This window comes from Rutilus rutilus, assembly GCF_951802725.1.
Source record: "Rutilus rutilus genome assembly, chromosome: 11".
Classification (NCBI taxonomy): Eukaryota; Metazoa; Chordata; class Actinopteri; order Cypriniformes; family Leuciscidae; genus Rutilus; species Rutilus rutilus.
The window spans coordinates 6,202,507-6,228,738 of NC_140216.1; the positions used below are offsets into that span (position 1 = coordinate 6,202,507).

Below are 26,232 nucleotides of genomic sequence, written 5' to 3' on the forward strand. Positions count from 1 at the left end.
GGAAAATGAAAAGTTGCGATTTTCTAGGCTGATATGGCTAGGAACTATACTCTCATTCCTGCGTAATAATCAAGACACTGTGCTGCTGTACCATGAGTGCAGCAGGCGTAATGATATGACACAGCACCTGAAAATAGGTCTAATAGGTTAGACAAACTTAGTCCCGGTCACGTTGCAAGTTACCGAGCTGGGGACTATTTTCAGGTGCTGCGTCATATCATTACGCCTGCTGGACTCATGGTACGGCAGCAAAGTTTCTTGATTATTACGCAGGAATGAGAGTATAGTTCCTAGCCATATCAGCCTAGAAAATCGCAACTTTAAAAGCAACTCCAAAAAAAGTGGAGTATCCCTTTAAGTACAAAAATGTGTTTGTTTTTTTTTATATAAAGATAAAGTCATCTTAAGACAGGCAACTTAATCTTAAAATGAGTATATCAAGAGTAAAAACAGTAATAGCTTAAAATATTGTTTTCTATTTGATTATATTTCCATATGTAATTTAGTCCTGTAATGGAAAAGCTGAATTTTATTCACGTCTTCAGTGTCACATGATCCTTCAGAAATCATTCTAAAATGCTGATTTGCTGATCAAGAAACATTTCTTATTATCAATGTCGAAAATAGTTGTGCGGCTTAATATTTTTGTAGAAACCATGATGCATTGTTTTTTCAGGATTTTGTGATGAATAGAAAGTTCAAATGAACAGCATTTTTTTTTTTTATTCTTACTGACCCCAACAGAAACATTCTGACCCCAAACTTTTGAACGTTGACTGAACTGAAAACATGACTGAAAGAAATATTAATGACCAAAAAAGCTACATTTGGACCCTGTACTGCAGCTTCAACCAAATCACATTTTATAAATAAAATGCTCTTTTTCCCTATTTATCACACTTATTTAGTTCTCACTGGACTGGAATGGTCCAGATGGCAACCTGGCCCTGCGGGCGAGAGGGGCTGACCCCGAAGGGTCTATGGTGGGATGCGTGTTCGAAGGTGACGGTGTGGAAGCCCTGATGGACATGCGCTGGCACAAGGTGGCTCTGAGCCTGCAGAGTAATGCGGCCTCCTTGCACGTGGACTGCAGTTCCATCGAGAACAAGCCTCTGGAGCTCCGTGGCCAATTGCCCATCAATGGACACACGCTGTTGGGTATGAGGGCTACTGATGCTGCCCCTGTGGAGGTGAGGACCTCTGGTGATCCTACAAATGTTGTAAGCCTTTTTTTTTACAAGGCTTAGAGTACAAGGATGTCAATTAGATGAATGACTGCAGAAGCTTCCAGCTCCTCTGTTAATTAAGCGCTACAATGCTAATAGTGTAGTCGGAAGTAGAAGTTTCCTATAAGCCGGCTTCCCGCAGGTTTTGCCTTAGGCATCCTGTCTGCAGGGGAAATGTGGCAGGGGTGTGTCTGTGGATGTACGAGAGACAGGAAGACTACAGGCGCTTCTCTTCAGGGCTAACACTACTGAGCTCACTCAGCTCGAAAAAGATGAAAAGAACAGCCCGTGGTAGCCTAAACGAGCTACATCCATTACTAATTAATTAGTTCGTTAATCCAACCACTTAGCGAAATGATCATGTAAATGGTCATATGTAAAGCAGGGGGGGGTCCAGCATTTAAAAAGCTCATTCTCTCTGTTCTTGGTCTGCTTTTAATATGCATTCTCTTTTTCTCTTTTTTCAGATTGATGTTCAGCAAGTGATGGTGTATTGTGACCCCACTTTGGCTATCCAGGAGGCCTGCTGTGAGATACCTGGAGCTCGGGTAATAATGTCCGTTAAAACCTCAGAAAATGCTCTTATACATGGTATTAAGCAAAATATCAAATATATTTGGGTTGGTGAGGTCATTTCTATTAGTGGTTGGCCGCTATGGGCTTTTAAATGGCTTTGTATACTGATATATAGAAAGCAGGGTGAATGACGGCCAATATAATGGAAAGGTGTACCTATTCCAGTTTAAAATGAGATGTACACAACAAAAACAACACTTGTCTGGACAATGTTTATTGAATGGACAAAAAATAGAAAATGTTATCTAGCTGTTGGTAGATTTTGTACTGTAACAAAAGGAAATGACTTGGCCATTTAATTTGTCTGATAAATCACTCTCAATAATTTCATTTTGTTGCATAAAGGATATGTCAAGGCTCAATTAATGTTTGTCTGCATTTTTTGGGCAACTACACAAGAAAAAACTAACTAAACTATTGAATTAAGCTGTTTGATTAGACAATTTAAGGAATAGTGTTGTTATTGTTTACTAAAACTTTTAAAATATTTTTTTGTTAATTAAAATTAAGCTTAAACAAAATGAAATATAAATATTAGAGGAAATACTTAAACTTAAAAAAAAAATGTAATATAAATTATTGCCTTTGCAGGTTACTGAAGTAAGTTTGTTGAAGTACTAGAATTACTCAAATAAAAAAACCTATGAAAAATTCTAATTTTAAATATTAATAATTGCTATAATAGTATTTCGTTTTTTCTGTTTGATGGCTGCTGAAAATTCAGCTTTTACTATATTTTTGATCAAATATGTATTTTGAGCCGTTTTAAAGGCTATTGTATATTTTTATTCCCACATAAAAAGATCTGATTACTTGTTTAATCATCACAATAATCAACTGATTACTTGATTACAAAAATAAGTGACAGGCCTAATGCATTTCAAAATGCACCTGCAATGGTTTCATTCGAATAAAACCACTAACCACAGTAACTGGTGAGCAAAAAAAGTTAGTCAAGCCCTGAATACATGCAACTAACCCTGAACCAAATCTAATCCTAAACCTAACTCTAAAATAAGTACATGTATTTAATTAATATTACTCAGTACTTAAATGCATAATTACACAGTAACAAGGACCCCTTATAATAAAGTGTAACCAATTGTAATAGTGAAAATAAGAGAAAAATAAGTTAGTTTTTTGGGGGGGTGAACTGCTTCTCTGAATATGAAGCAATTTGCATCAAAGTAACTTTGTAACAAAGTAAAAGTTGATTCCTATACAGAGTCATTTAACAATGTATGGTCTCATGCTTGTACAATAAACCATTGGATGGTTTACCCTAAGGGATTGAACCTACTGTACCACAGACCAAGTATATGTAGGTAAAAGAAATATAATCAAAAAATATATCAAAAAAGGTGAGTGTTTTTCCCAGCATTGTAAAGTAATATTTCACCCAAGCTGATGAAACACTTGCACATGTTTTCAATGATCACAGCGGAGGCAAAGCTCATGTTTTGCTAAGGGAATGGATGCGTTCTTTCTGTCAAAAAAGCATTGTAGTAGTTGTACTTGATGGATCAAGCTCCAGCAGCGGCTCAGCTTCCATCGGGACAGCTGTGGTGGAGGAACAGCGCCTGAGTCATCGATGTGGGAGTGCTGCTTTATTTGAGGATTTGGAATTTAGTGCGTTTCTCCTTTCTGAATTGATCAGAGCTTTGGCAAGACTTGCTGAATCAAAACGGCTCACAGGAATGTGTCACATTTGCAGATAACTTCAGCCTGTATGAAAAGCATCCAGCCACCCACAGACTGAATAGTAAAGAAGGTAGAGATCAGGAAATGTCACCTGTGAAACTTATTTGACAAAGGAAGTGCACTTGGGAATGGGTACAGCCAACTCTGAGCTGGTATTTTGAATTTGCTGCAATTTTGGATCAGAGGATATTTCACAGCCAAGAACTATTAGATATCATTAGTTGTGAGCCAGATGGACCATTTTTAGTCTGAAAAGATGATTCAGTGATTATTCCCTTTACATGTTACCTGCCAGTTTGTGAGGTAAGATACGAATACATTAAGTCCATGTGACTAAAACATGAAGGTTTCTGTTGTGAATGTAAGCCAACAAAGTTCTTTGTGCTCTGTTGTTTTGAGGCGGCTGCTCAAAGCTCCCTGCGAGCAGTGTTTAAAATGGAAACGAGAGCAACTATTTCCCCCAAAAGCATGTGCTCTAACATGGCTTTTTAAAAGCAGAGGAGTTAGCAATTACATCAGTCTTAGGTCGCAGATTTCTTCAAAGGCCACATTTGTTGAAAGTTTTGTGCATGAGAAGCATTTTTGATGTTGCATGTTATTTTTTTCTGTATTATTTATGTACTGTTATGGTATGTATTCATATTTTGAAGTAGCTTTTATTTTTTATATTTGCAGTTTAAGTTTTATGAAATTTAGTTTTGTGCTTTTGTCATTTTTATTAGTTTTAGTGTTTTTAATATTAGCTATTTAGCTTTCTAGTTGTGTCGTAATTTCAACCTAAACTTATTTCAGGTATTTAGTTTAGTAACCTTTCTAATTTCTGACGTTTTTCAGCTAATATTTATATTTGATTTCAGCTTTATTTCAGTTGATGAAATAATTCAACATTATGCGATTTTAAAAGTTCCTAATTTTGTTTTGGAGGTCTCCTACAATAGGTTTACATGTATCCAAGGTGATATAAAAACACTTTAATTTTCTCTATATAATACATTGCAGTATCACTTCTTTTCTCACAGTGTCTGAAAAGGTTTGATAAAGGATTCGGTCTCTCTAAAAACCCCTCCTTTCTGAAAGTCTAGTCTGCTCTGATTGGTCAGATGGCCCAGTCTCTTGTCTTTGGTCTAACGCTTACAGCGCGTGTCAGAAATGAAACGGCTATTACCATATCTGAATTTCGGCTCTGTAGGATTCCTCAGCACTTGTATACACCGTGATATTAACAGTAATGATGGCGATGGGTTAAGACTGCAATTACTGATGACTTGTTTCAGTTCAGAATCGCTTGTTTTTTTTTGGGAGACAATAAATCGTGCACTTTGACCAACTCTGCAGACATTTTACATTCACAAACTGCTGTGTTACACACTACATGAGAGGTAATATCTGAAAAGCATGATAAGGGGACTTTAACAGTATCAACAAGGATCAAATTGGTTTTGACCTTTGTGCTTCCATAGTGCCCACCAGATGCTCCCAAGAGTCGACGAGCTGCAGAGAACCAAGTGGAGTTCGTGCCCAATCCCTTCTCTCAGGTAAAGTATTGTTTAATTGTTAAAAATCTGTTTAACCAAAAACGGATGTTATTATTGAGATACAGCACATAAACTCATTTGCTTGCAACAAGATCTCTTGATGCTGCTCTTGAACATGAGCCACTGCAAGTGTGCAAGGGCCTCTAATGAATAGATCTTACAGAAATTAAGAGAGAGGTTGTTAGTTATTGAATGTGGGATCCTGATCTTGAGATGGTTTGAAGTGTTTGAAGACACACATGTACTTGCTCTCAGTGGGAGCTATTAAGGGGGCGTGCAAACAGGATGCATTCGTAAGCAACAAGAATGCAATGGAATTGGAATATGTTGAAGAGGCCTCGGGATGTGTTTTTAAAGGGGTGGCTGATTGTGATTTCACTTTTTGCTTGTCTGCGGAGCTGCAAATACACACACACACACACACAAGCTCTTGAAGCTCCACCCTCTGTGCCGAGAGCAGCAGCTCATTTGCATTTTAAGGGACACACACGAAACGATGCATTTTTACTGACCCTCAAAAAGGGACAACTTTAACATGCTGTACAAAATAATCTGTGGAGTATTTTGAGCTAAAACTTCACATACACACTCTGGGGACAACATTTTACATATTGTAAAAAGGGCATTATACCACCCCTTTAAACAAACTGAATTGCATTTTATTCGACACCATTTTAAAAGGAAACACAGATGCACAATGACCAAGGACATCCATCAAATGCATTTGTGCATATTAACCAACAATTAAAAGTGGTGCAAACAGAACAAATCCTGTGTGTATGCTCCACACAGCCCAGAGAGGTGATCTTCCTATAATAGGTTTACCAGGTTTACCCTTTGGGCAAATATGCTAATAATATACTAATGTGCAGCATCCAGTTGAGTTTTTCGTACATTTCCTCTGTTAGAACACATGAATGGTTCAACCCAGCAGCATTACAGCACATAAATAGATGAAGAGATGAGATGAAGATGTGATGTAGGCTGATAAATATTTCTCATCCTGATATTCGACATAAAAAATGACACAGTTAGTGGCCATTAAGCATCCCACTAGCAGGCAGTTGAACGAGCTCTTCTCCAGAAACTGGAAATGAACGTAAATTCTTATGAACAATGCCCAGTGGGCTGTAGCAGTGCTGAAATCAAACATTCTCTGCCTCCACTGCTCTTTTATTTATTTTATTCTTGTTCCTGCGGTCCTGGTATGTGCACGTTTATTCCTGCACCTACATGTTGTCCGTCTTGCGCTCTCTTTCTTATTTTTAGGGGTTATTTTGCATGCTTAATAAATTGTTAATAAATTGAAAGCATTGCTATCCAACTATGGTTGGAAGTTCAGTCGTTACCAACAAAGTTCAGCGATTTGGCGTTTCCTGAAACTTAATCATTCGCAAGCAGCATCGCAAACTTATGTGGTTGGAACTACGTCTTTCAAGCTGTGGTTAGTAGCATAGTTTCTTGTTACAATAGCATGTGGACTTAAATAGATCATGCTCTTGGGCACAATAAGCAAGCTAACATTCAGTACATTCATTATCTTTCATCCCATTTAAATATATATATACATTTTAATCTAGGTATTTTTGCATGTCAAACAATTTGGCCAACTAAGCCTCTTCTTGTCGACTAACGTTTGGTCGACTATTAGGAGGCAGCCATAATGTTAGGACATTCTTTCTCAAAAATATATTTATAAAAACTGTTTCTATGGACTTTTGATTTGATAAAAAAGACACTCTGGCATTCGGCTAAATACCTCCTCATGTGTTCCATGGAAAAAGAACAATTATGTTGGTTTGGAGGAACAGAGGGGTGAGTAAATGATAGACTTTTTAGATGAACTATCCTTCTGCTGGCCAACCATACTCTATAAACAAAACTCTACCAAAGGTTCATGGCAGAAAGCTGAAGTCTGCATCAGCTGCAATGAGTACACGCAATTTCACTGACCCCAACACATCATTCTACGTTTCTGTGTCTCTAACTTCTCCAGGAATAACCTTAGTTCAGTCTTCCAGATAACAATAACTTCTTCTTAGACCAGGGATTTGGATGCTATTTTCCCCTGGAAAAAAAATAAAATTCATCAGCAGTTTCTCAATGATGTTGGCGTGGGCTGCTCTTGTTGTTTCTCCTGGCAGCAGTGAGTCATGATCATTAAGCAGGGCTAATAAAAAGCTGGTTGGTGAATTCACTTCAGCTGGTCTCCAACTGGTCACATATCTTCTCCGCTTGCCACGTGTATTGTTTCATATACACTCACACATGCAACATAATTACATCCAGAGGGCTCTGTATTAGAGCCAAACACACTCAAAGCAACTTGTTACATCCACACACATTTACCCGTGCATCAACATGTAGTTTTTCTTTTGTATGGAAAAACAACGAGTCACAAGAACAGTAGAACGTTTGAGGTGGAAATTATGTAAATGCTCTTTATCTCTGCTGCCATATAGTAGTGACAGAGGAATTAGCTCCATTGGTACACATTAGATGTATCCATTCGTGTGAGTTCATGCCACTTCCTGTCTCAGTATTTACTCATTTCATCCCTCTGATAAAATGTAAGCAGCGCTAACAAATGAATGTATGAAATTGAGTAATTGTCTGAATTTAGACAGCATGGCTCAATTTTACACACTGCAGGAATCATTTGAAGCAAAATTACATAAGATATATGGTAAATGAAGATAATTTTTCTTACCCGCGTAACACAAATGTAATTTGTCTTGTTTTAAGCACAAATCTAATAAGGTTTAAGCTTAAATAATTGAGTAAGAAAAGCAAAAAAAAAAAAATGGGTAAGCAAAAAAAAAACCTGTATTATAATATACTATCTTGCACTATAAGTAACTTTGCAAGTTTATGTCAACCTATTCTACTAACCTTAAACCTAATAGTCTACTAATACTCTAATGAGAGTTAGTTGACATGTAGTTGCAAAGTTACTTGTAGTTTTTAGACTGTCTTAAGTGGGCTATAAATAAAGTGTAACCCTAAAAGGCATTTACTGTACATTTAGTTAACCATTAATTATTGGCTTATTTCTGCTTATTTATCTTTCACATGTTTGATAAGTTGTAAATAATAATATGTCCTTAATATATGTTCAGTTAAAGGGATAGTTCACCCTAAAATTAATATGATTAAGGGTGTACTGCATTAGAACAACGCCAGGGTGAGTGAATGATGGCTTAATTTTCACTTTAGGGTGAACTATCCCTTTAATTATTGATTACTGGTTTGTTAAAGCTTTATTTCTGCATAAATAATGGCTAATATGCCTTTGTGTTCAGTTAATCATTAACTAAAGCATAATTATGGACCCTTAAAAGAAAGTGTTACAGTTCAATACATTTGCAGTTGCGTTACCATGTTTTGCCTACGTGTGCATGAGATCATGCACAAATTATGGTGTGTGTTAATTTGAGGAATTTTTCCATAGTTTTAACCAGACAGCATCACAGCTGTGAGCTTAAGCTCAGATACTTCCAGCCTTTCCCTTAAAAAAAAAAAAAAAAAATCAAACATGCTCCCATGTTTTCCTCTGACCCAGGTTACTGTCTTGTAGCATAGCAGTCTGTGTTTTACGACGGACTGTAATGAGTTCCAGGCTGTGTTGGACGCTGCTAGCATTAGCCTACTTCTGCATTAACCCCTTCCTCCTACGCAGATCCTCAATCCACCCCGCATTAAAGTCCCTTAAAATCACAGCATTCCTCAGTCATTGCTTTCTTTTGAGCTCACCGTCAAGGAGAAATTCATGAGCTGAGACGTGCACGGTTGCAGCTAAACAAAGTTCCCTGCATTATTCATGCGCTCATTCCACTAGGGTTTTTGGAACAGGTCATCATAATTCTCTTCCATCCTTTGCAAGCTTGTAGCTATATGAACACCATGTCCATTTCGAGTTCTTTTCAGAACCCTGTTTTTAGTGTTTGCGTGCATGTATGCACTATCAGCAATTTCTAATCTGGATCTCAGGGTATGACTGGAGATTAGGTACTGAGCACTTTTCTTCCGTACTTTTTTTTTCATGCCTATCCAGTCTGATCAGACTTCCCTATGCTATGTTTGCTTTCTCTGCTCGGACATGACTCAAGGATTTACTTTCACATGTGCTCCACAAACACATCTTTTGTTTCTCTGTCTATCGCTTATGTTCTCTTTCAAATCATGTCCCTCCTCACTTCACTTCCCCCTCTCTTTTCCTGCCAGTTCTCCTCCTCATTTTGCTCTCTTTCAAAAGAGTCTCATTCACTGTTGATCATACTGACGAAACTCACCGTAAAAGTAATATGACAATACAAACAGATCTATATTAAGCAAACACTTGAGTGCGCCAACATCAGGTCAGCAGAACTTTGAAGGAGTAAGAGAAGGTGTTTTACGTACATAGGCAATTCTAGACCCTATTTAGGGGGCTTCAGCTCTTCTATCTTTCATCTCAGTCCCTCCTAAAAAATTGTGATTATGTGATCTCTCTTTATACTGCAGTGAGATAACAAAATATATAGGCAAAACATATTTTAAGATGCAAGTTGCACTCAGTTAAGACAGCTTAAACATGCATTTTAGTCTGAGACTAGGCTTAAGCCTTGTCTGTGAAACCAGGCACTTGATGTGATGCCTTGATGTGAAACTGTTTTACTCTGCAAGCAATTATATATTGGTTATGAGAACTGCCATCGTGTTTCAGAAATCTGACCTTTTTTGTCCGTTTCTTTGTTTTTATGTTCTACAGGCAATCCTCGGATCCAAGGAACTGGTGGAAAAAGTAAGTTATTTGAGTTAAGTCTACCGGAAAATGATTTATGAATAGCAACAGACCGTCCCAATTATGAAGCTCCAAACCTGACATAAAGAAGTGCGGCCCCAGCAGATTCCACCCAATAGCTAGAAATTCAGTTTAATTGGTAAGTAATTTGCTGCGTGCTGAGTTTCAGTGGGAAGAACATTGACACTGACCCTGATAAACACATAAGATAATTTGCTAATGATAACAGATCATATTGTGTGATAATACACCAAATGGATCCAGAGAGACTTTTGCTTGGTATAAATGTGCTTCTCTGGCGCAATTCGAGAATACCGCCCATGTTTCTTACACAAAACTCCTGTTAGTTTGTCACCTTTCCCCCTCTCTGCACCCACTCAACACTCATCGTTTATGACTCATAGAGAATAGGTATTACCTGCTTTCAAAAAAATGCAAAGCCTGAAAATGCCAGTATTTGAGTGGGATGCAGCAAGTGGTATTTGTGGTTTTGGAATGATTCACAGAGCTAAACAATGGGTCAATGGTCCTGTCCCAAATTGTTTTATATCAGTGCTATTGTAAAATAAAATAAAACTTTGTAATGAAAATTAGAAACTATGCCTTGACAACTAACTGAAACATATCTAAAAGTATAAATATATTACAACTATGAATCTGTCAAAAAAACTAAACTCAGACTCTTCCCTCCTTTTATTTTTGTTTATCTATCTTATTAAAGCACAAATCGAGGTTACAGTGAGGCACAATGGAAGTAAACACATTTTTTGGAGTATTTAAAAGCAGATGTCTGAAGCTTACAGGCCTGGTTTCACAGACAGGGTTTAGATCAAGCCAGGATATTAGGTCTTAGTTCAATTACATGGTGACCGGGAGGTTGACTTAGTTTGGTCGTGGCCATAACATATAAACTCATGGGAACGTGATAATATGTCGTGGCCGCGAGATATTAATTCGTGGGAATGTCATATTAACTTGTGGGAACGAGATAATAAGTAGTGGCCACGAGATCCTATGTTGAGAGAACAACATATTTTTCTCGTGGCCACGACTTCATACTGTATGTTGAGGGAACGAAATCGATTTCTCGTGGCCACAATTTAAATACGTAAACAACCTTACGTGCGTGACCATAGCAACCTGGAATTATCAGAAAAGGATAGGCCTATGATAATATATATTTTTAATTAAGAATGACATAATGTCACTGCGAAAAAATATAAATTGGATGTAACTGTACACAGAAAAGGTTAGTATGGGATATTTTCCCACAAAATTAATATTAACACACATTTTGTTTACATCTTGTGGCTAAGTATTTTAGCGTTAACAGGTTGGCCCCATTTACTTCCATAGTAAATCCTTCGCTGTAACTCAGATTTGAGCTTTTTTTACAGAAAAGAAAGGACAGGTTGAAATTAAATTTTGTGATGATCAATATTATGCCACGAATGCTCCTGATTAAGCTTAACTTGTATTGAACCAACCCTGAATATTCCTCTAGCATAGCAATGAGCTTGCAATCGGTCAGACAAACAAACTCTCTTAAAATGATTTCTAACAGTAGGCTTGCATATAAATCCATCGATTCATGCGAACAGAGCGAGTGCGTGCAAATCTCAAGGAGTTGATTTTCATCATGTTGCTTTCTTCTGTGTGCACCTCTGGAAAGAATGAATCAGCCCAGTGCGTCAGCCAACCGTTCTCAAAGCTGCGGCACGGGCACCTTCTCTCTTACCTCACCACATCAATGCGAGTTAACCGCCTGTTGGCTGAGCAAAACTCCACGGGTAGTAGATTTTGTTTTAATTGTGCTCCTCCACTAAAAACGAACAGTTATTTATTAGTATTTAACTTTGGGTGCCCCTCCCCCTCCCTTATAGCAGTGCAGCTGGCTTTGGTGAGCATTGCCGTGAGTAGTCTTCTGTTCTTATTGATCTTTGTCTCCCGTGAGAGAACCAAGCCAAGCTGAAATGACACGCAGTCGTGGTCCTGCGTTCTCCCATGCCGATTAACATTATGTTGCACTGCCACCCGCAGGCCAACATATGTTACAACGTCAAAGGCAAAGCTGGATTAGAGTGGAGTGGAGCGAAAAATATCCAAAAATCATACTTTAGAAAATTAGTGGTCATGGATAGGAACAACTGGGTTTTCTCTTTTTTTCCAGTGTGCAGGCTGTTTACTGCTCAATGAGGAATCGAGTGTGGGTATTCACATTCAGTTTGTAGTGTGCAGCATGTATAATGGCTGTGTTGGTATAGGCAGCAGGATTTGCATGCATGAGTCCTGCGTGCAGTGTTAGCACGCCTTTGGAAAGAGATGCATTTACATCTTTGAAAATCTGGCATAGATTTAGGATGCTTGTAAAGTTTGAATGTTTAAAGTTTGGCCAGACTTTCTGCTACCTTTGAGGAATTGTATGAGAAGCAGCCAATGCACTAGCAAAGCTACATGCACTGTGCAGTGTTCTTAATGCATTTTGCTTGGAAGAAAAATGGCAGATATGAGAGATTTTTTTGATATTTTTGCACAGTGTCAAGGATTGATCAGGGCTTTTACCACCACGTCACATGCTCTATTCCATATTTGCATGTACACAATTAAAATCTTGGCACAGTAAACACATTCACTGTATATGTTTTTTGCTTTTGGCCCTTTCCAGCTTAGTCCAAGCTGGTCTTTTTTTACAGGGGGTTTATATTATATACATGCAATACATTCTTTATTGTATATTGCAGGTTATCCAGGAGGGTTATGCGGGTCAGTCGGACCTCAAAAGAGAAAAGGGAGAGCAGGTAAGAAATGGCAATCTTTGAGCAAGTATGTTTGTGTGCAAAATCCCACTCTCTGTCCAGGCCTGGGAATAAATGATTACAGCGCTGTTTAGTTTGGCATTTTAAACAAATGCCTCATTTGGAGCTAGCTTCTGTGCAAGTGATCCAGCTTGGCCAACTACTCAAAACGTTCGTTATTATTGGCATCTATTTGCGCTTCAGGTCAAAAAGTGACAGATTTTTTTTTTGTCTTCAATGAAAATATTGTACTATATTTTAGTTCGATGATATTTTTTTTATTTAATATTTTGTATTTTTAGGGGATTTTATGGTACTAGGTTATATTTATGCAGTAGTTATAATCCATTTATTCACTTTTTGAGAATATGAAATTAAACTGTCATAAATCGTTAATGCTTTGGAGCACAGACTTGAGTTTCGTCTCTTTTTAAAGACGACACTTGGCAGATTGTTGCTGAAGAGAAAAATGTTTAAAAAAGTGAAAATTTTACATTTACTGTTGTGAAAAATGCACAAAAATACCATTTTAAATTTTTATATGAAATATGTATTTTCCAAAACGCGTTTTACTCTAAAACTGTGAGAAAATCAAAGCCATAAATCTAAACAAGCGGTGTTTCAAATTTAAGGTTAATATCTCAAAAAAATCGGTTTCATTAAGATTTTGTTTTGGCGAGAACCAAATGCTTCCACTAGATGAAATTCGTCGCCCATTTGTTTCCAATGCCATCATTTGTGACCGCGAGGAGCACAAGTGTGACTTTTTTTCAGGACCATTTAACCTTTTTGAATTGTGTGTGTGTGTGTGTTCACACAGCAATTGCCAAAATCTTTACCAAGTTTCGTACCATTCCGATGAAGTAAAAAAAAACGAACATTTTGGAACATGGAATTTTGGAATTTTTGGGTCAAAAATGACCGAACAGCACCAGAGGGTTAATATATTAATTACTTTAATGAAGAACCCTTAATGTAGACAACATTAAGAGTCTTCAAGATGGGGACTGATGCGAGGCATTTCAAAAGCAAGACTGTTGCTGTATATGTGTGTGATATTGTTCCTTAAATTGTTCATATAAAATGTTCACAGGGTTTGGACTGTACTGGTGCTGGAGTTCCTGGACGAGTGAGTCAATATGGTTTTTGCATTTGCATTCTGGCACTGACTTAAAATAACATACATTTTATAACATAATATATATATATATATATATATATATATATATATATATATATATATCAGGCCTAATATATATATTTTACATTTTCAACAGGCCTAATATTATATTAGGGCTGTCGATTTAACGCGTTAATTTAATTAATTAGTTATGTTAAAATGTTATAATGCATTTAAATGCTCAATTTTGCCAATGAAAATAATACCTATAAAGTCAGAGAAGAACTGTTGTGCGTCTCAAGCAACACGCAGAGGTGTTTAATTTCTGAATTATTTGCGTTTTGAGCAAATCAATCTGGCCATTAATAAAGAGAGCCATTTACTTCATTCCTGAATGAATCAGCCGTTTGAACGAATAGAAATCTTAATTACATTAATTACATTAATTAATCGCCACATCTTGTAATCAATTACATAAAAAAAAAAAGATTCTCTTGACAGCCCTAAATGGCCTATATATTAAAGAATATAAAATAAAATATATTTTAAATTAGATTATCAGCATAGCAATTTGCATGAGTCTTAGTATCATTTTAGTATTGTTTTCAAGTTTAAATTATAGATTATCAATCCCAGATTCTCTTTGTGGTCTCAGATGTTTGGACTCCTCTGAATGTAAATGAATTACTTGGATGGCATGCTGTATCTGTGTGTTTTAGTGCTTAGAAGGTGCTAAAGGGGAGAAAGGAGAGAAGGGCGAGTCGGTAAGTGTGTGCGCCAACCTTGTCTTTTAGAGAGAGAGGTGGGCGATCGAATTTTTGTTCAACAGGCTTCACTGAAGCAGAGGGGATATCTTGATACTATTTCTGGCTATTGATTCGCCCATTTCTCATTCTCTTACGTTTCAGGGTCTGGCTGCCAACTGGGGGGAAGCTATAGGAGTGAAGGTAAAGGAAGATGGCATCGTGTTGATATAATGTGTATGAGTGTATTAGAGCTTGCCACTTAACTTCTCTCTCCATTTCTGTCTGTCTGTCTTGTCTCTCTCATATGCGCACTCAGGGGGACAAAGGGCAGAAAGGAGAAATCGGAGCCCCAGGTCTGGCCGGAAGTCCAGGCAAAGATGTAAGTGACTAGCATTTGATGTGAAACTCAAACATGCTCTTTATTTATGCCCTACTTTAAATACATTGTATATTCAGCATGCCTCTAGGTTCCCTCCTTCAGACATGTTGGTATATTTCAGTGTCTCGCTGCAAGAGTGTATTCAAAAAATAATGAACGATTGTGTAATCTATCACATACACACTATGTCTCTGTGCACATATTTTCATTTGAAAAGGATTTTAAAATCCTTTATATTGTTTAAAGTGGCTCCATATATTCAAAGCGCTCAGCAGCGAAAAGCATTATGTATTGGACTCTTATATACTCTCTGCTGCCTTTTCTTTTGATTAGCTATCTCTTTGGGTGTTAAATCTTCTTAATGCTGCATAGATTACATAAGCCAACAAAGAGCCACAAATCAATGCAGCCTTATTGATTCTTTTAAATGGATAGTCGGGTTGTATTATGCTTAATCTTTTCTATTCCGTATACAAAGCATATCTAAGGGGATGGCGAATATGGCCGAGCCGGCTAATGCATACTTGGAATTTTCCTTTACACTGTTTATCTATCTAAGCCTCAAGTCCTCGGTGAACTGACTTGTTTGATTCCTGTTGGAGGGTTGCTATGTAAGCAGTGTGATACTGCTAATGCCAATGTTTGAGATGAACTCAAGCTAATGATCTTTTATTGGTCTGGCCTGTCATAGGGTCGAGCTAATCCTATTTGTGTGGTGGGCCCCAAAGGACAAAAGGTAAAACGGACTGATCCTCTTGGGATTTATTTAACGGTTTTCTGAGATACTATAAATGAACACATCATTATTTTTAGTGCTTGTTATGCAGAGCCAGTGTTTCTCAGCTCTGATTAATTCACAGGGCGTTCCTGGTGTGGTCGGTCCGGAGGGGCTTGCAGGGGAACCAGGACGCCCAGGACGCCCAGGCCTTCCTGGACTGCCCGGAGTTGGGATTCCAGGACCACCAGTAGGAATATTCATCACTTAAATACAGTCTTTCTAGACAATTTTAAGATTCTAAATAGAGGTTGTATTACCTTTTTAAAGTTACAACATTTTGGATGTATTGTTTTTGAGTTTGTTGGATAGAAATTCCAAAATAGCGTTAAATTGCAAAAATAGGAGAACTTACCCTAAATTTGCTAGAAAGTTAAATATACAGCAAAACTACTTGGGATTGTTGTCGACATGCACTTAGCTGACCTTGAGAAGACTTTGAAAATTATATTTTGTTACTTATTTGATCAGACTGCAAATTACACCAGAATTTGGGGGAAAAAAACGAATACAAATCAATGAATTAAAAGTATTTTTAGGTCATTATACACTACGGTTCACAAGTTTGGGGTCAGTAAGTAAAAAATTATCACAATTTGACAAAACACAAATGTTTCCAACGTTAATAACTAAACCTGCATATTAGAATGATTTCTGAAGGATCTGAAGGATATTAGAATGATTTCTGACACAGGAGACTAGAGTAATGATGCTGAAAATTCAACTTGATCATCACAGGAATAAATGACATTTTAAATGTTTATTTAAAAAAAAATTGTGATAATAATTCAAAATATGACTGTTTTTACTGCATTTCTGATCAAATAAATGCAGCTTTGGTGAGCATTAGAGACTTCTTTCAAAAACTAAAAAATTTTAGTAACCCCAAACTTTTGAACAGTAGTATAGAATTTAATAATTAACATAGAATTAAATAATTAACACCTAATTTGGGTCACACTTTAGTTTAGGGTCCAATTCTCACTATTACCAAACTGTTAACTACGACTTTTACCTCAATAATCTCCTAATTACTGCTTATTAAGAGTTATTTGTTACGTTTAGGTGTTGGATAGGATTAAGATGTAGAATAAGGTCATGCAGAATAAGGCATTAATATATGCTTTACTAATAAACAGCCAATATCCTAGTAATATGCATGCTAATAAGCAACTAGTTAATAGTGAGAATTGGACCCTAAAATAAAGTGTTACCATAATTTGTTACCAAAAGCTTATGATTCTTACACAGTTTGTTCATTGTGATAATTTTCACAAATGAACACAACTTTTATGAATTTTGTAGCGTAAACAAAATCAGCAGGAGTAAAAAATGAACTACACCACGGTCACATGACTTCAGCGTCACCATCACTAAGCTTCTGACAACTCTTTTAGTCTTTGTTTAAAACATTTTCCCTGAAAGTTTGAGTTGTAATAGTTTGCAAGAGTGTGATTATGAACGCAACAAGGCTGTGAAATCGGACTAGTGAGTAGATGTAGAATTTAATGTCCCCGGCAACCTCTCTGGTCCCTTTTAGCGACTTGTTGGCAACCTTGTTAGACAAGTAAAAGTTTTTAAAAAAATCACAAGAGAGTATTACTGATGTATTTTATATCGTAGAATAAAACGTGACAATATCTTGAGCTTGTATTCACCTTATTCCAAGCATTTAACCAAAAATCCATAAATAAAGCCTCATTGACTTTAGGACGATGGAACCAGAAGTGCTAAAATGCTAACTCGGTTCCGGGATTTGGCCTACAAAAATACTTAATCCCTGCACCACTCTATAGTGTAATAATCAGTACCTTAAACATTTGTCTTTTTCTCACAGGGGCCCCCTGGTGGACCTGCAGAATCTAAAGGGGAGAAAGTATGTTTACCATTACATACCAGAGTATCTTTTATTATTGAGACTGAACTACAGGGATGTTTTCCTGCTTTGACCCCAAAGTGATGAAGATGTTAACTTATTTTTAATGTAAACGTACCATTTCCTTCCTCAATGTGTCTCATCCAGTTTCATATGTGCTAATAACAAAACAATCTGTACATGTCTAGGGGGATTCTGGGATACCTGGTGTAGACGGACTGCCTGGAGATCCTGTAAGTGCATTTCTTTCTCCTCATTTTGACCTATAGAGAGATGTCAATGTGAAATGATGGTGTGTGCTGAATTGCTAATACGCAAGAAGCTAATTATCCTGATTTTCTATCACTATACTGATTGTTCTGTCACTGTAAGGGACAAAATGTGTTTACTATCATCAGCACCATAATTAGTTTTATTACCACTGGAGCTATCAGCACATAATTTGCATTTGCAACTGAATGAGCTTCTGCGGTTCTAATCTTCATGCGTACCCAGTGACGTGTTTTGGTTTGCTGACAGGGTCCGAGAGGTCCTTTGGGACATAAAGGCGAGAAGGTAAGCTAAAGCAGTCTCAGTTTCAGATTCTGCATGAAAATTACTATTGCGTGTTGATTCTGCTCAGAATTCACAGAAAGTCACAGTGAATATTCTTGCTTGTTATTGCTTTATTTTCTATTTAAAGGGACAGGTCACCATATAATTCTTTACTCATTATTTACTCAATCATGTCATGTTGTTCAAAACCCATATTACGTTCTTTCTTGCATGGGATGTTTTTAAAAAAAAATTTATTTTCTTCATAAAAAACCTTTTTGTTACTTGAAATAAAATAATTTAATAATAATTGTTAGCTGAAATGAAATAAAAGATAAAAAAAACTTAAATGTATTTTATTTTAGCTATTTTAATTTAGCTATTTTTTTATATTTTGAATCAGCTTTTTATATATTTTCAGTTTTCATTTTAATTAATCTTTTTTTTAATCATTTTATTATTTGTTTTTGTCATTTTTATTTATATTACTATTTTAGGTTTTATATTCAGTTTTTATATTTAGTGATTCAAATGACCATTTTTTAAGTTTTTCATCTAATTATGTTTTATTTTAGCTTTGTTTCAATTAACAAAAATGTTTTTAGTAATTAACGGTAATAAGGTTAGGAACAATAAAACCGTGAGTAAATGATGACAGAATTTGTATTTTTTGAAAATGCTTCTTTCTTTTCTTAGGGAGAACCGTGTGAACCATGTCCAGCGATCTCTTCGGAGCCTGGCATCACCGGGGCCAAGCAGGGGCCTAAAGGAGAACCAGGGGCCCCAGGCAAAGGAAAACAAGGCCCACCTGTGAGTTTACTCCGAAATCAACTCTAGAAACTGCTTGTGATTATCACAAAAAGCTAAAAACAGTTCATTATGTTTGATTCAATGTCTCTGTGTAGCGTCCTGAAACTTTAAAAAAATTCTATTACTCAAATCTGTGCCTGGTAGGCGCTTTATCATTGCAAAAAGATGCTGTTCACCTCAGTGGGCCCGCCATATTTGTATTTGCCAAGCTCGATGAAATAGGCCAACAATCAGCGAGGTATTTTTCACCTGCTTTTGTTGTGTTGAATGAGAAATGCTGTCGCCATTCTACTACCCTCTCGATGAGTGAACAGATATTCTATCATGGTTCATTATAGCTTCAGTGACCTTCAGGTCTCTCTTTTCATCCATGAAACATTTCCACCCTCAAAGTTTAGACCACTTTCCACGTCAGATTCCATTTTACTCAGTGACTACGGTAAAGGCCCTTTCATTTTTAGCCCATTAAAATTTCTCCGTTCTCTTCTGACAAAAAAGTATTCTATACGGCATACCATACAAAGCGCTTGTTCGTATTTCTCTGTAACGATTTCCAATACCATCACGATCTATTCCTCATACCTAGTTATGGGACAGAGAGTGAGAGCGTGGGATGCAGAAAGTGACAGGGTGCAAACGCGGGACATTGGCAGTGGGGAAGCTGCGGTCAGCTAGGATGATATTAGTGTCATGATTAAGGAGAATGATGCTCATACTCACATGGCTCTCTTTTCATAGGGCCTTGCAGGAATGGATGGCAAATCAGGAGAGAAGGTGTGTGTTTACTGCTTACTTGTTTCTTACTGCATGGAAACACAGTACAACACATGAATATATCCATGAATAGAGGGGGAATATCATAATTCATGTGCCTGCTAAGGCAAGCATCACTAACAGTATCGCTCCTACTTACTGTGTGATATTCCAACTAACCCTTAAACTTTCAGCATTAAACTTCAGCATGTAACGTGTCCTGCACCGTTTGTTGTATAGAAGTGCCTCAAATCATATGCTATTACTTTTGACTTAAAATTGTATCATCTACAATTAACACCAGCCAAATCTTTTTGAATAAAAAAAATAAAAATGAAAAAATAAAATTGGGCATTCACAAAGCACCAGCCAGTCTTTTGGATGAAAAAGTAAACTACTCTAACACCATCAAGGCTATTTTTCCATGGGCAAATTCCACTCACATTTTCCTCTGTTCTTTTTCCAATCATCTTATTTTGTTCCCCTGAGGTCCACTTATAATGTTAATCAAGATTTCTTGCACTAAAACTAGTCATATTTAGCTTATGTTACCATTTTCCACCCTCTCTCTGACCCTTAGAATTAATTGGGCTGGTTTTGCTACTTTACATTTCAGGCTTTAGTGTAAATACCCTCTTTGCATGAGAAATTAGAAACAACACTTCTGACTATTAGTATGTATCCAACTTCCTTCTTATTACTTAATTACTGACCAGGGCACTTTATATCTGTTGTTGATGTGCAAATGCGCCATGATGTGTTAATATATTCATTCTTGTTACATCGCAAACTTCTTTATAATGAGCCATTAACAGCTTGCGCCTGCTACTGTCAGGATTTACTGAAGACACCCAGAGAAAAATGAGTGATGAAAAGTCGTGGACCTTATTGCATATGCATATAGGAGTTTCCCTTTCAGTCACAAAATGTATGGGTGGAGAATATTTTAAAGGTTTGCACTAGTCAATTTACTGGGATTTGCACCATTGTTTAACACCCAAAAACAGCATGTCTTAAAGTCCCCCTGTGGTCAAAATCAAGATTTTAATATTGTTTATATGTCTATGTGGTGTTTTTAATATGCATTGTGTAATATTTAGGAGGATATGTTTACAGAAATGCAATATCATATACATAACTATGTTTTCAGTGGTGTATAAAGACCTTACATAACGAACTGTTATGTTTTTATTACCTTAGAATGAGCCATTTCCATCTACATACACCGCGGGTCCCATTACATTCTACAGTAGTCCTAACTGGACATACGCGTTTCGTCACTATGTTGTTCTTCGTGCAAAGAAGCAAGCTAAAGTCAGCGAATAAAACACTGACACAATGATGAACAAGTAACAATAATATTCGCAATAACATCATTTCCAAATACTGAATATTCTGAACATTCACTGAAATACACTGAACATTCTGAATACTGAATCAAGTAAACCTAATTTCTTAATTTATCTTTGTGAAGAGACCTCATTGCTTAACTGGCTACTCTCTGCTGTCTCAGACGACGACATCTTTTCCTGTCGGCTACCGTAACTTCTGTTGGTTGCAATTCGCTACCTCACCACTAGATGCCGCTAAAAATGACACATTGCACCTTTAAGACGAACCATGTGTAAATTCATAAGTCAACACCATTGCTGTGTATTTTCTCCTTAAAGGGATAGTTCGGCCAAAAATGATATTTAACCCATGATTTACTCACCCTCAAGTCGTTCAAGATGCATATGTCAATCTTTTTTCAGACGAACACATTTTCAGTTATTTTAGAAAATGTCTTAGATCTTTCAGTGGTTATAGTGTGAAGCTATGGGGTCCACCTCCTTCAAGTCCCAAAATGTGCATGCATCCTTCACAAAAGTAATCCATCCGGCTCCAGGGGGATAAACGAAGGCCTTCTGAGGGTAATCCGTGCGGTTTTGTCGTAAAAATATACATATTTAAAACTGGCTGCAATAGTTAAGCTAGGAGGAGACACCACAGAGAACAGAGAGAATTATCTCCACTCGTGTTAATTTATTTAAAATGCCACAGAATGAACATATCGTTTGCCAAGCCACGTTATTTTCAATTTACACTTCTTGTGGTAGATTGGTGGACTTGGTCGTAATAGAAATGAAATGGCTGCGTCTCTGTCTTTTCATTTGCACATTGTTAGTAGATCCCCTACAGAACTTTCCACTTCCATCGCTCTTTTATGGGATTGCGGTCTCATGCTAATTTTCCCTATTTAGTGAATCTGGCCCTTAGTTTTCAGTGTGTGTGGGTTTTTGTTTTTTGGACTTAGAAGAAAGTTTTGAGCTCTGAAGTTTACTTTGTTTGGATTTTTATGGACATTTCTTTCCTTATTTAGGACTAGGCACTGAAAAATAACTATTAGTTAATTTATTTGGCTTATTTTAGTCTTAGTTTTACCAATCCAAAGTTCACAATATGACCACACAGACACACACACACAGACAATGAAATATGCCTTGATAACAAAAGCTGCTTCCTGTTGGAGGGTTTTGTTGGAGAAATTCTCGAGTGCTGAATCACTGAAAATTTAATTCAGAGTTTGAGCTATTTTTACAAACTGATTATCTTTCAGGGGGAGCCAGGAGCCGATGGGGCCAGAGGTGAAAAGGTGTGTCTGCCAGGTGTTGTCGAGAAAGATGAAGAATCTGTTCACCTTTTGTGAATTACTTGACATTGCAACTTAATTTTGCAACTTTTCTTAATGTCTTGCCGTCTTTGCTCTGTTAGGGTGAACCATGTTCCGGCTGCCCTAACATTGGAGATATTCCAGCAGGCCTGTTGAATGGGAATCAAAAGGGACAGAAGGGAGATCCAGGTGTTGGGCAGAAAGGAGAGCAGGTGAATGTTGTGGAGTGGTTTCTCATTGACAGCTAGCACACATCATTTTTAAAAGTTCTGCATCACTTCCTCCCATAAGTCCTGAAGTACAGTAAATTACAACACAAACAGTTTTTGATATCCACTTCAGTGGTTGCGTATGTGTGCGCAGGGATGTATATATTGGCTGATGCATAATCGCAGGCTACGCATTTGGCTCAGATATACGCTTCAGGCACAAATGCTTTTAATTTTCATTTTTTTGTAATGACACATTGGGGAATTAACCTGTCATTTCATGTATGTTAATATGCACTATTTTTTTCTTTCCTTTTGTTTTACTTGATATTCATGTACAGGGAGAAAGCATTTCACGAAAATAAGTTTAGTGGAACATCTCTATACTTAATGTGATGAACTACACCTGTGGTTGCTCTCTAGGGCACCTGGGTGGAGAGAAACTGACTTCATACATCCATTTAAAATGACCTTGGGACCAGATGGTTAAAAGTATTTGCAAAAACTTAGCTTTGAGAAAACTTTGAGCATCATTTGTTTTCTGATGCCAATAAAAGTGTAGCTTATGTGTCCAAATACTTTATTGTAGCCATTGCACATATCTACAGTGTACATTTTTAAAAATTAAAGGTGCTTTACTGGCGTCAACTTTTCTACCATCGGGCTGAACGTTCTAAGAACAGTAAGTTATATTTTCACTTGAGCTTGGTACAGCATCGTATAAAACCCGTTCTCAGCATAGTTGGCTTACCCACAAGTTAATGGAATGGTTAAGCAAAGCAATGAGAATGGTTTCAGTCCGACGGTGGAAAAGCGGCTAATGGTTCCATAAAGAAACTTTAACTTCCATGGAACCTTTTCATTGCACAAAAGGTTCTTCATAGTGGTAAAAAGTTGTTTAGATTATTAGAATGTTCTTCACACTAAGAAAAAATGGTTCTTTTACAAACAGTTCAATGAAAATGGTTCTTCAATGGAATTGCTGTGAACCTTTTATTTTTTCTAATTGTTAACTATTGAAGGGAAACAACTTAGACAGTGTGTGGACAGTAGTTTTTTTTGTTTGATATGTTTATCCACTTGTCCAATTTCCAATTTGGTTACAGGGGAATCCAGGCAGCAAAGGAAACGAGGGGAAAACTGTAAGCAACTATATTGTTTTCATATTTATTATTTTTATTTGTGTTTTCTTTTTACTTGCATCTGTGATTTATGGCTGACATCAACATTAGATTTATATGCAGATGTTAATGTTTTTTAGGGCAAACCTGGTCCAAGAGGGCCAAGTGGGAAAGATGGAAATAAAGGAGCCCAGGTGATAAAGCTCAACTCAGAGTTTGTTATTCTGCTAAAGTGTTTTGATTGGACAAACACAGAACCAGGAAACACAATAAAATACTTTAAATAATTTATTACACAAAAAAAATATTGAAAAATAAAAATTATAAATTATTTTCTATAATTTTTTTTTTAATTTTTTTTGAAGAATTGAATATGCAAGATACTCTTTTGATCATCTCAAATTAACTTTTTGGAGTTAATTCAGCTTGAGTTCCACTGTTATTTAAGTAAAAGAGGAACAAACCAAAAAAAAAAAACTAAGGCCTGGTTTCACAGACAGGGCTTAGATTAAGCCAGGATTTGGCCTTAGTTCAATTAGGACATTTAAGCTTTTACAAACATGCCTTTGAAAAAAAAACATCACTGGTGTGACTTAAGATAAAAAGCATGTTGCTTTCAGTTAAAACATGCATTTTAGTCTGTGACTAGGCTTAAGCCTTGTTTGTGAAACTGGGGGTAAGATTCTAAAACCCATGTTTATTTTTATATTTATCAGCTTATCACTCAAATTGTTATACTAGCAATTGAATTTGTTATTAAAAATGTATTAAATTGAGTCCAAAATAGATGCATTTTCACTAGTGGCCTCATTTTTTACAGGGGGATCCTGGCCTACCTGGTGTAGGAACACCTGGTATAAAAGGTGAAAAGGTAAGTAAATGTTTTTACTGTGGTTTTCTCTTCTTCATTAGAAGTGTATAGATGTGCTTACATGGTACACATGTGCCTTCTATTAAAGGGAGACTGCCAAATCACTCCCTCTGAGAGGGGAGGTGGCCCAACTACGATAAAGGTCCCCGGGGAACCTGGCCCTACAGGACCTCCAGGCCCATCAGGTGAAGGAATTGAGGGCAAACAGGTAAGCATGACTATTTTATGTTCGCTCTATATAGGAAGAGGTTCTCAGTGTATTATTGTTCATTTTTTAATTTGAGGAGCCTAAAACCCACTGACTTTGCTTTCAAAATGGCTGTCTAAACAGGGGCCACCAGGTCTTCAAGGTTTCAAAGGAGAGAAAGTAAGTTAAAAATGTTTTTAAAGCAGTGCAAATAATAGTTTGTTCATAATATGGGGGATTTTTCTAGGGATTAAATATAATTTGTATGTGTGTAGGGTGATCAGGGTTTACAGGGAGACCCAGGTGTGGCTGGGACACCTGGAGCCCCAGGATCTCATGGAGAGGCAGGCAGGAACGGCCTTAATGGACTAAAAGGAGAAAAGGTCATTGATCATGTGGTCACATATTAATTACATTGCCTTAAATTATGTGCCATCACAGGATTTTTGACTAATCATTAATCATGTTGATATAATTGATTACACTTCTAGAATTAAGGTGTTATACGACTCATGTATAAGGCAAAAATATCTCACCAGATAAGAACGCTTGACCATCTGGGATCTCCGTTGCGATTTGAAAACATTCTGTCTTTTCTTATTGCATCTGTGTCTGTATCGCCAGGGAGACGCGTGTGACAGCTGTCCATCACTCCCTGAAGGAAATGGCAATGTTGCTGGCTTTCCAGGACCCAAGGGAGAGAGAGGAGAGCCGGGTTTGCCAGGCGAGGGCAGAGACGGGAAACAGGTGCAGGTTTTTCTGTACAAATGCAAAACTCCAAATATTAAACTTGGGAGCGCACAGTTTGTGCTACATTTACTTCAAATCATGCGTCTTGTTGAGGAGAGATGTGCTGTAACTTATTTGAAATAGGAAAAATATATTTCTTTGATTAATATTCATAGTACTTAGTAGATGCCATTAAACAGATATGTAAAATATGTAATGTTTAAAATACTGACTTTAAGTTGTTTCATCATTGATTTGATGATGTTATATTTAGGTTGCAGTTAATACAAATGTAACTGGATTTGGCATATAATATCATAATATCATAAAATAAAATAAAATCTTCTTTCCCAGAAGATCTCATTTCTCAGCATCTAGCAAAATCTGGACTCTTACTTTATAATCTTCATTCTGTAGGGTCGACTAGGCCCACCTGGTGTCCAGGGACCTCCGGGGCTCAAAGGAAGTCAGGTAAAGTTACAAACCTGACTAATGCATACATCAGTCACATTTGTGTGCCAAAGTTATAAGAGTGACTGTGGAGTGATGCTTATCTTTATTACATTAGGGTGATGCTGGGCCTGCAGGTATTGGCCTTCCAGGACTGCAGGTGAATGAACAACTATTGTAATCAGTCAGAAAAACTATACTATTTATACTATTTTCAGAGAAATGTTCAAATGTCTTGTTTGTATTTAAATAATTCCTTGACTGCACCAGCCCTTTCTGATGCTTTGATGTTCTCACTCAGGGTGAGCAGGGACCTAGAGGTTTTCCTGGAGCTGCTGTAAGTGCACAAAAAGCATCTTGTTCTTTGGTGTTCACACATGGATTTGGCCCTTTGAGTGTGCAA

General features: G+C 37.0%; 1 protein-coding gene across 4 annotated transcripts in view; it reads left to right on the forward strand.

Moving 5' to 3' along the window:
* col16a1 (collagen, type XVI, alpha 1) overlaps positions 1-26,232 on the forward strand; it is a 75,537-nt gene that overhangs the window by 24,049 nt on the left and 25,256 nt on the right. For 2 of the 4 annotated variants that reach the window (XM_084423414.1, XM_084423416.1), the window contains exons 6-34: positions 909-1,190; positions 1,694-1,774; positions 4,964-5,038; positions 9,789-9,821; positions 11,992-12,027; positions 12,563-12,619; positions 13,710-13,745; positions 14,456-14,500; positions 14,645-14,683; positions 14,799-14,861; positions 15,553-15,597; positions 15,722-15,826; positions 17,474-17,512; positions 17,701-17,745; positions 18,032-18,067; positions 18,743-18,856; positions 19,595-19,630; positions 22,209-22,244; positions 22,364-22,474; positions 23,578-23,613; positions 23,733-23,786; positions 24,413-24,463; positions 24,552-24,671; positions 24,795-24,830; positions 24,926-25,033; positions 25,275-25,397; positions 25,797-25,850; positions 25,948-25,989; positions 26,131-26,166. In XM_084423414.1, the coding sequence (XP_084279540.1) occupies positions 909-1,190; positions 1,694-1,774; positions 4,964-5,038; positions 9,789-9,821; positions 11,992-12,027; positions 12,563-12,619; positions 13,710-13,745; positions 14,456-14,500; positions 14,645-14,683; positions 14,799-14,861; positions 15,553-15,597; positions 15,722-15,826; positions 17,474-17,512; positions 17,701-17,745; positions 18,032-18,067; positions 18,743-18,856; positions 19,595-19,630; positions 22,209-22,244; positions 22,364-22,474; positions 23,578-23,613; positions 23,733-23,786; positions 24,413-24,463; positions 24,552-24,671; positions 24,795-24,830; positions 24,926-25,033; positions 25,275-25,397; positions 25,797-25,850; positions 25,948-25,989; positions 26,131-26,166 (1,974 nt within the window). The remainder of the gene's footprint in view (positions 1-908; positions 1,191-1,693; positions 1,775-4,963; positions 5,039-9,788; positions 9,822-11,991; positions 12,028-12,562; positions 12,620-13,709; positions 13,746-14,455; positions 14,501-14,644; positions 14,684-14,798; positions 14,862-15,552; positions 15,598-15,721; positions 15,827-17,473; positions 17,513-17,700; positions 17,746-18,031; positions 18,068-18,742; positions 18,857-19,594; positions 19,631-22,208; positions 22,245-22,363; positions 22,475-23,577; positions 23,614-23,732; positions 23,787-24,412; positions 24,464-24,551; positions 24,672-24,794; positions 24,831-24,925; positions 25,034-25,274; positions 25,398-25,796; positions 25,851-25,947; positions 25,990-26,130; positions 26,167-26,232) is intronic. The other 2 variants (XM_084423415.1, XM_084423417.1) reach the window with 1 other exon arrangement.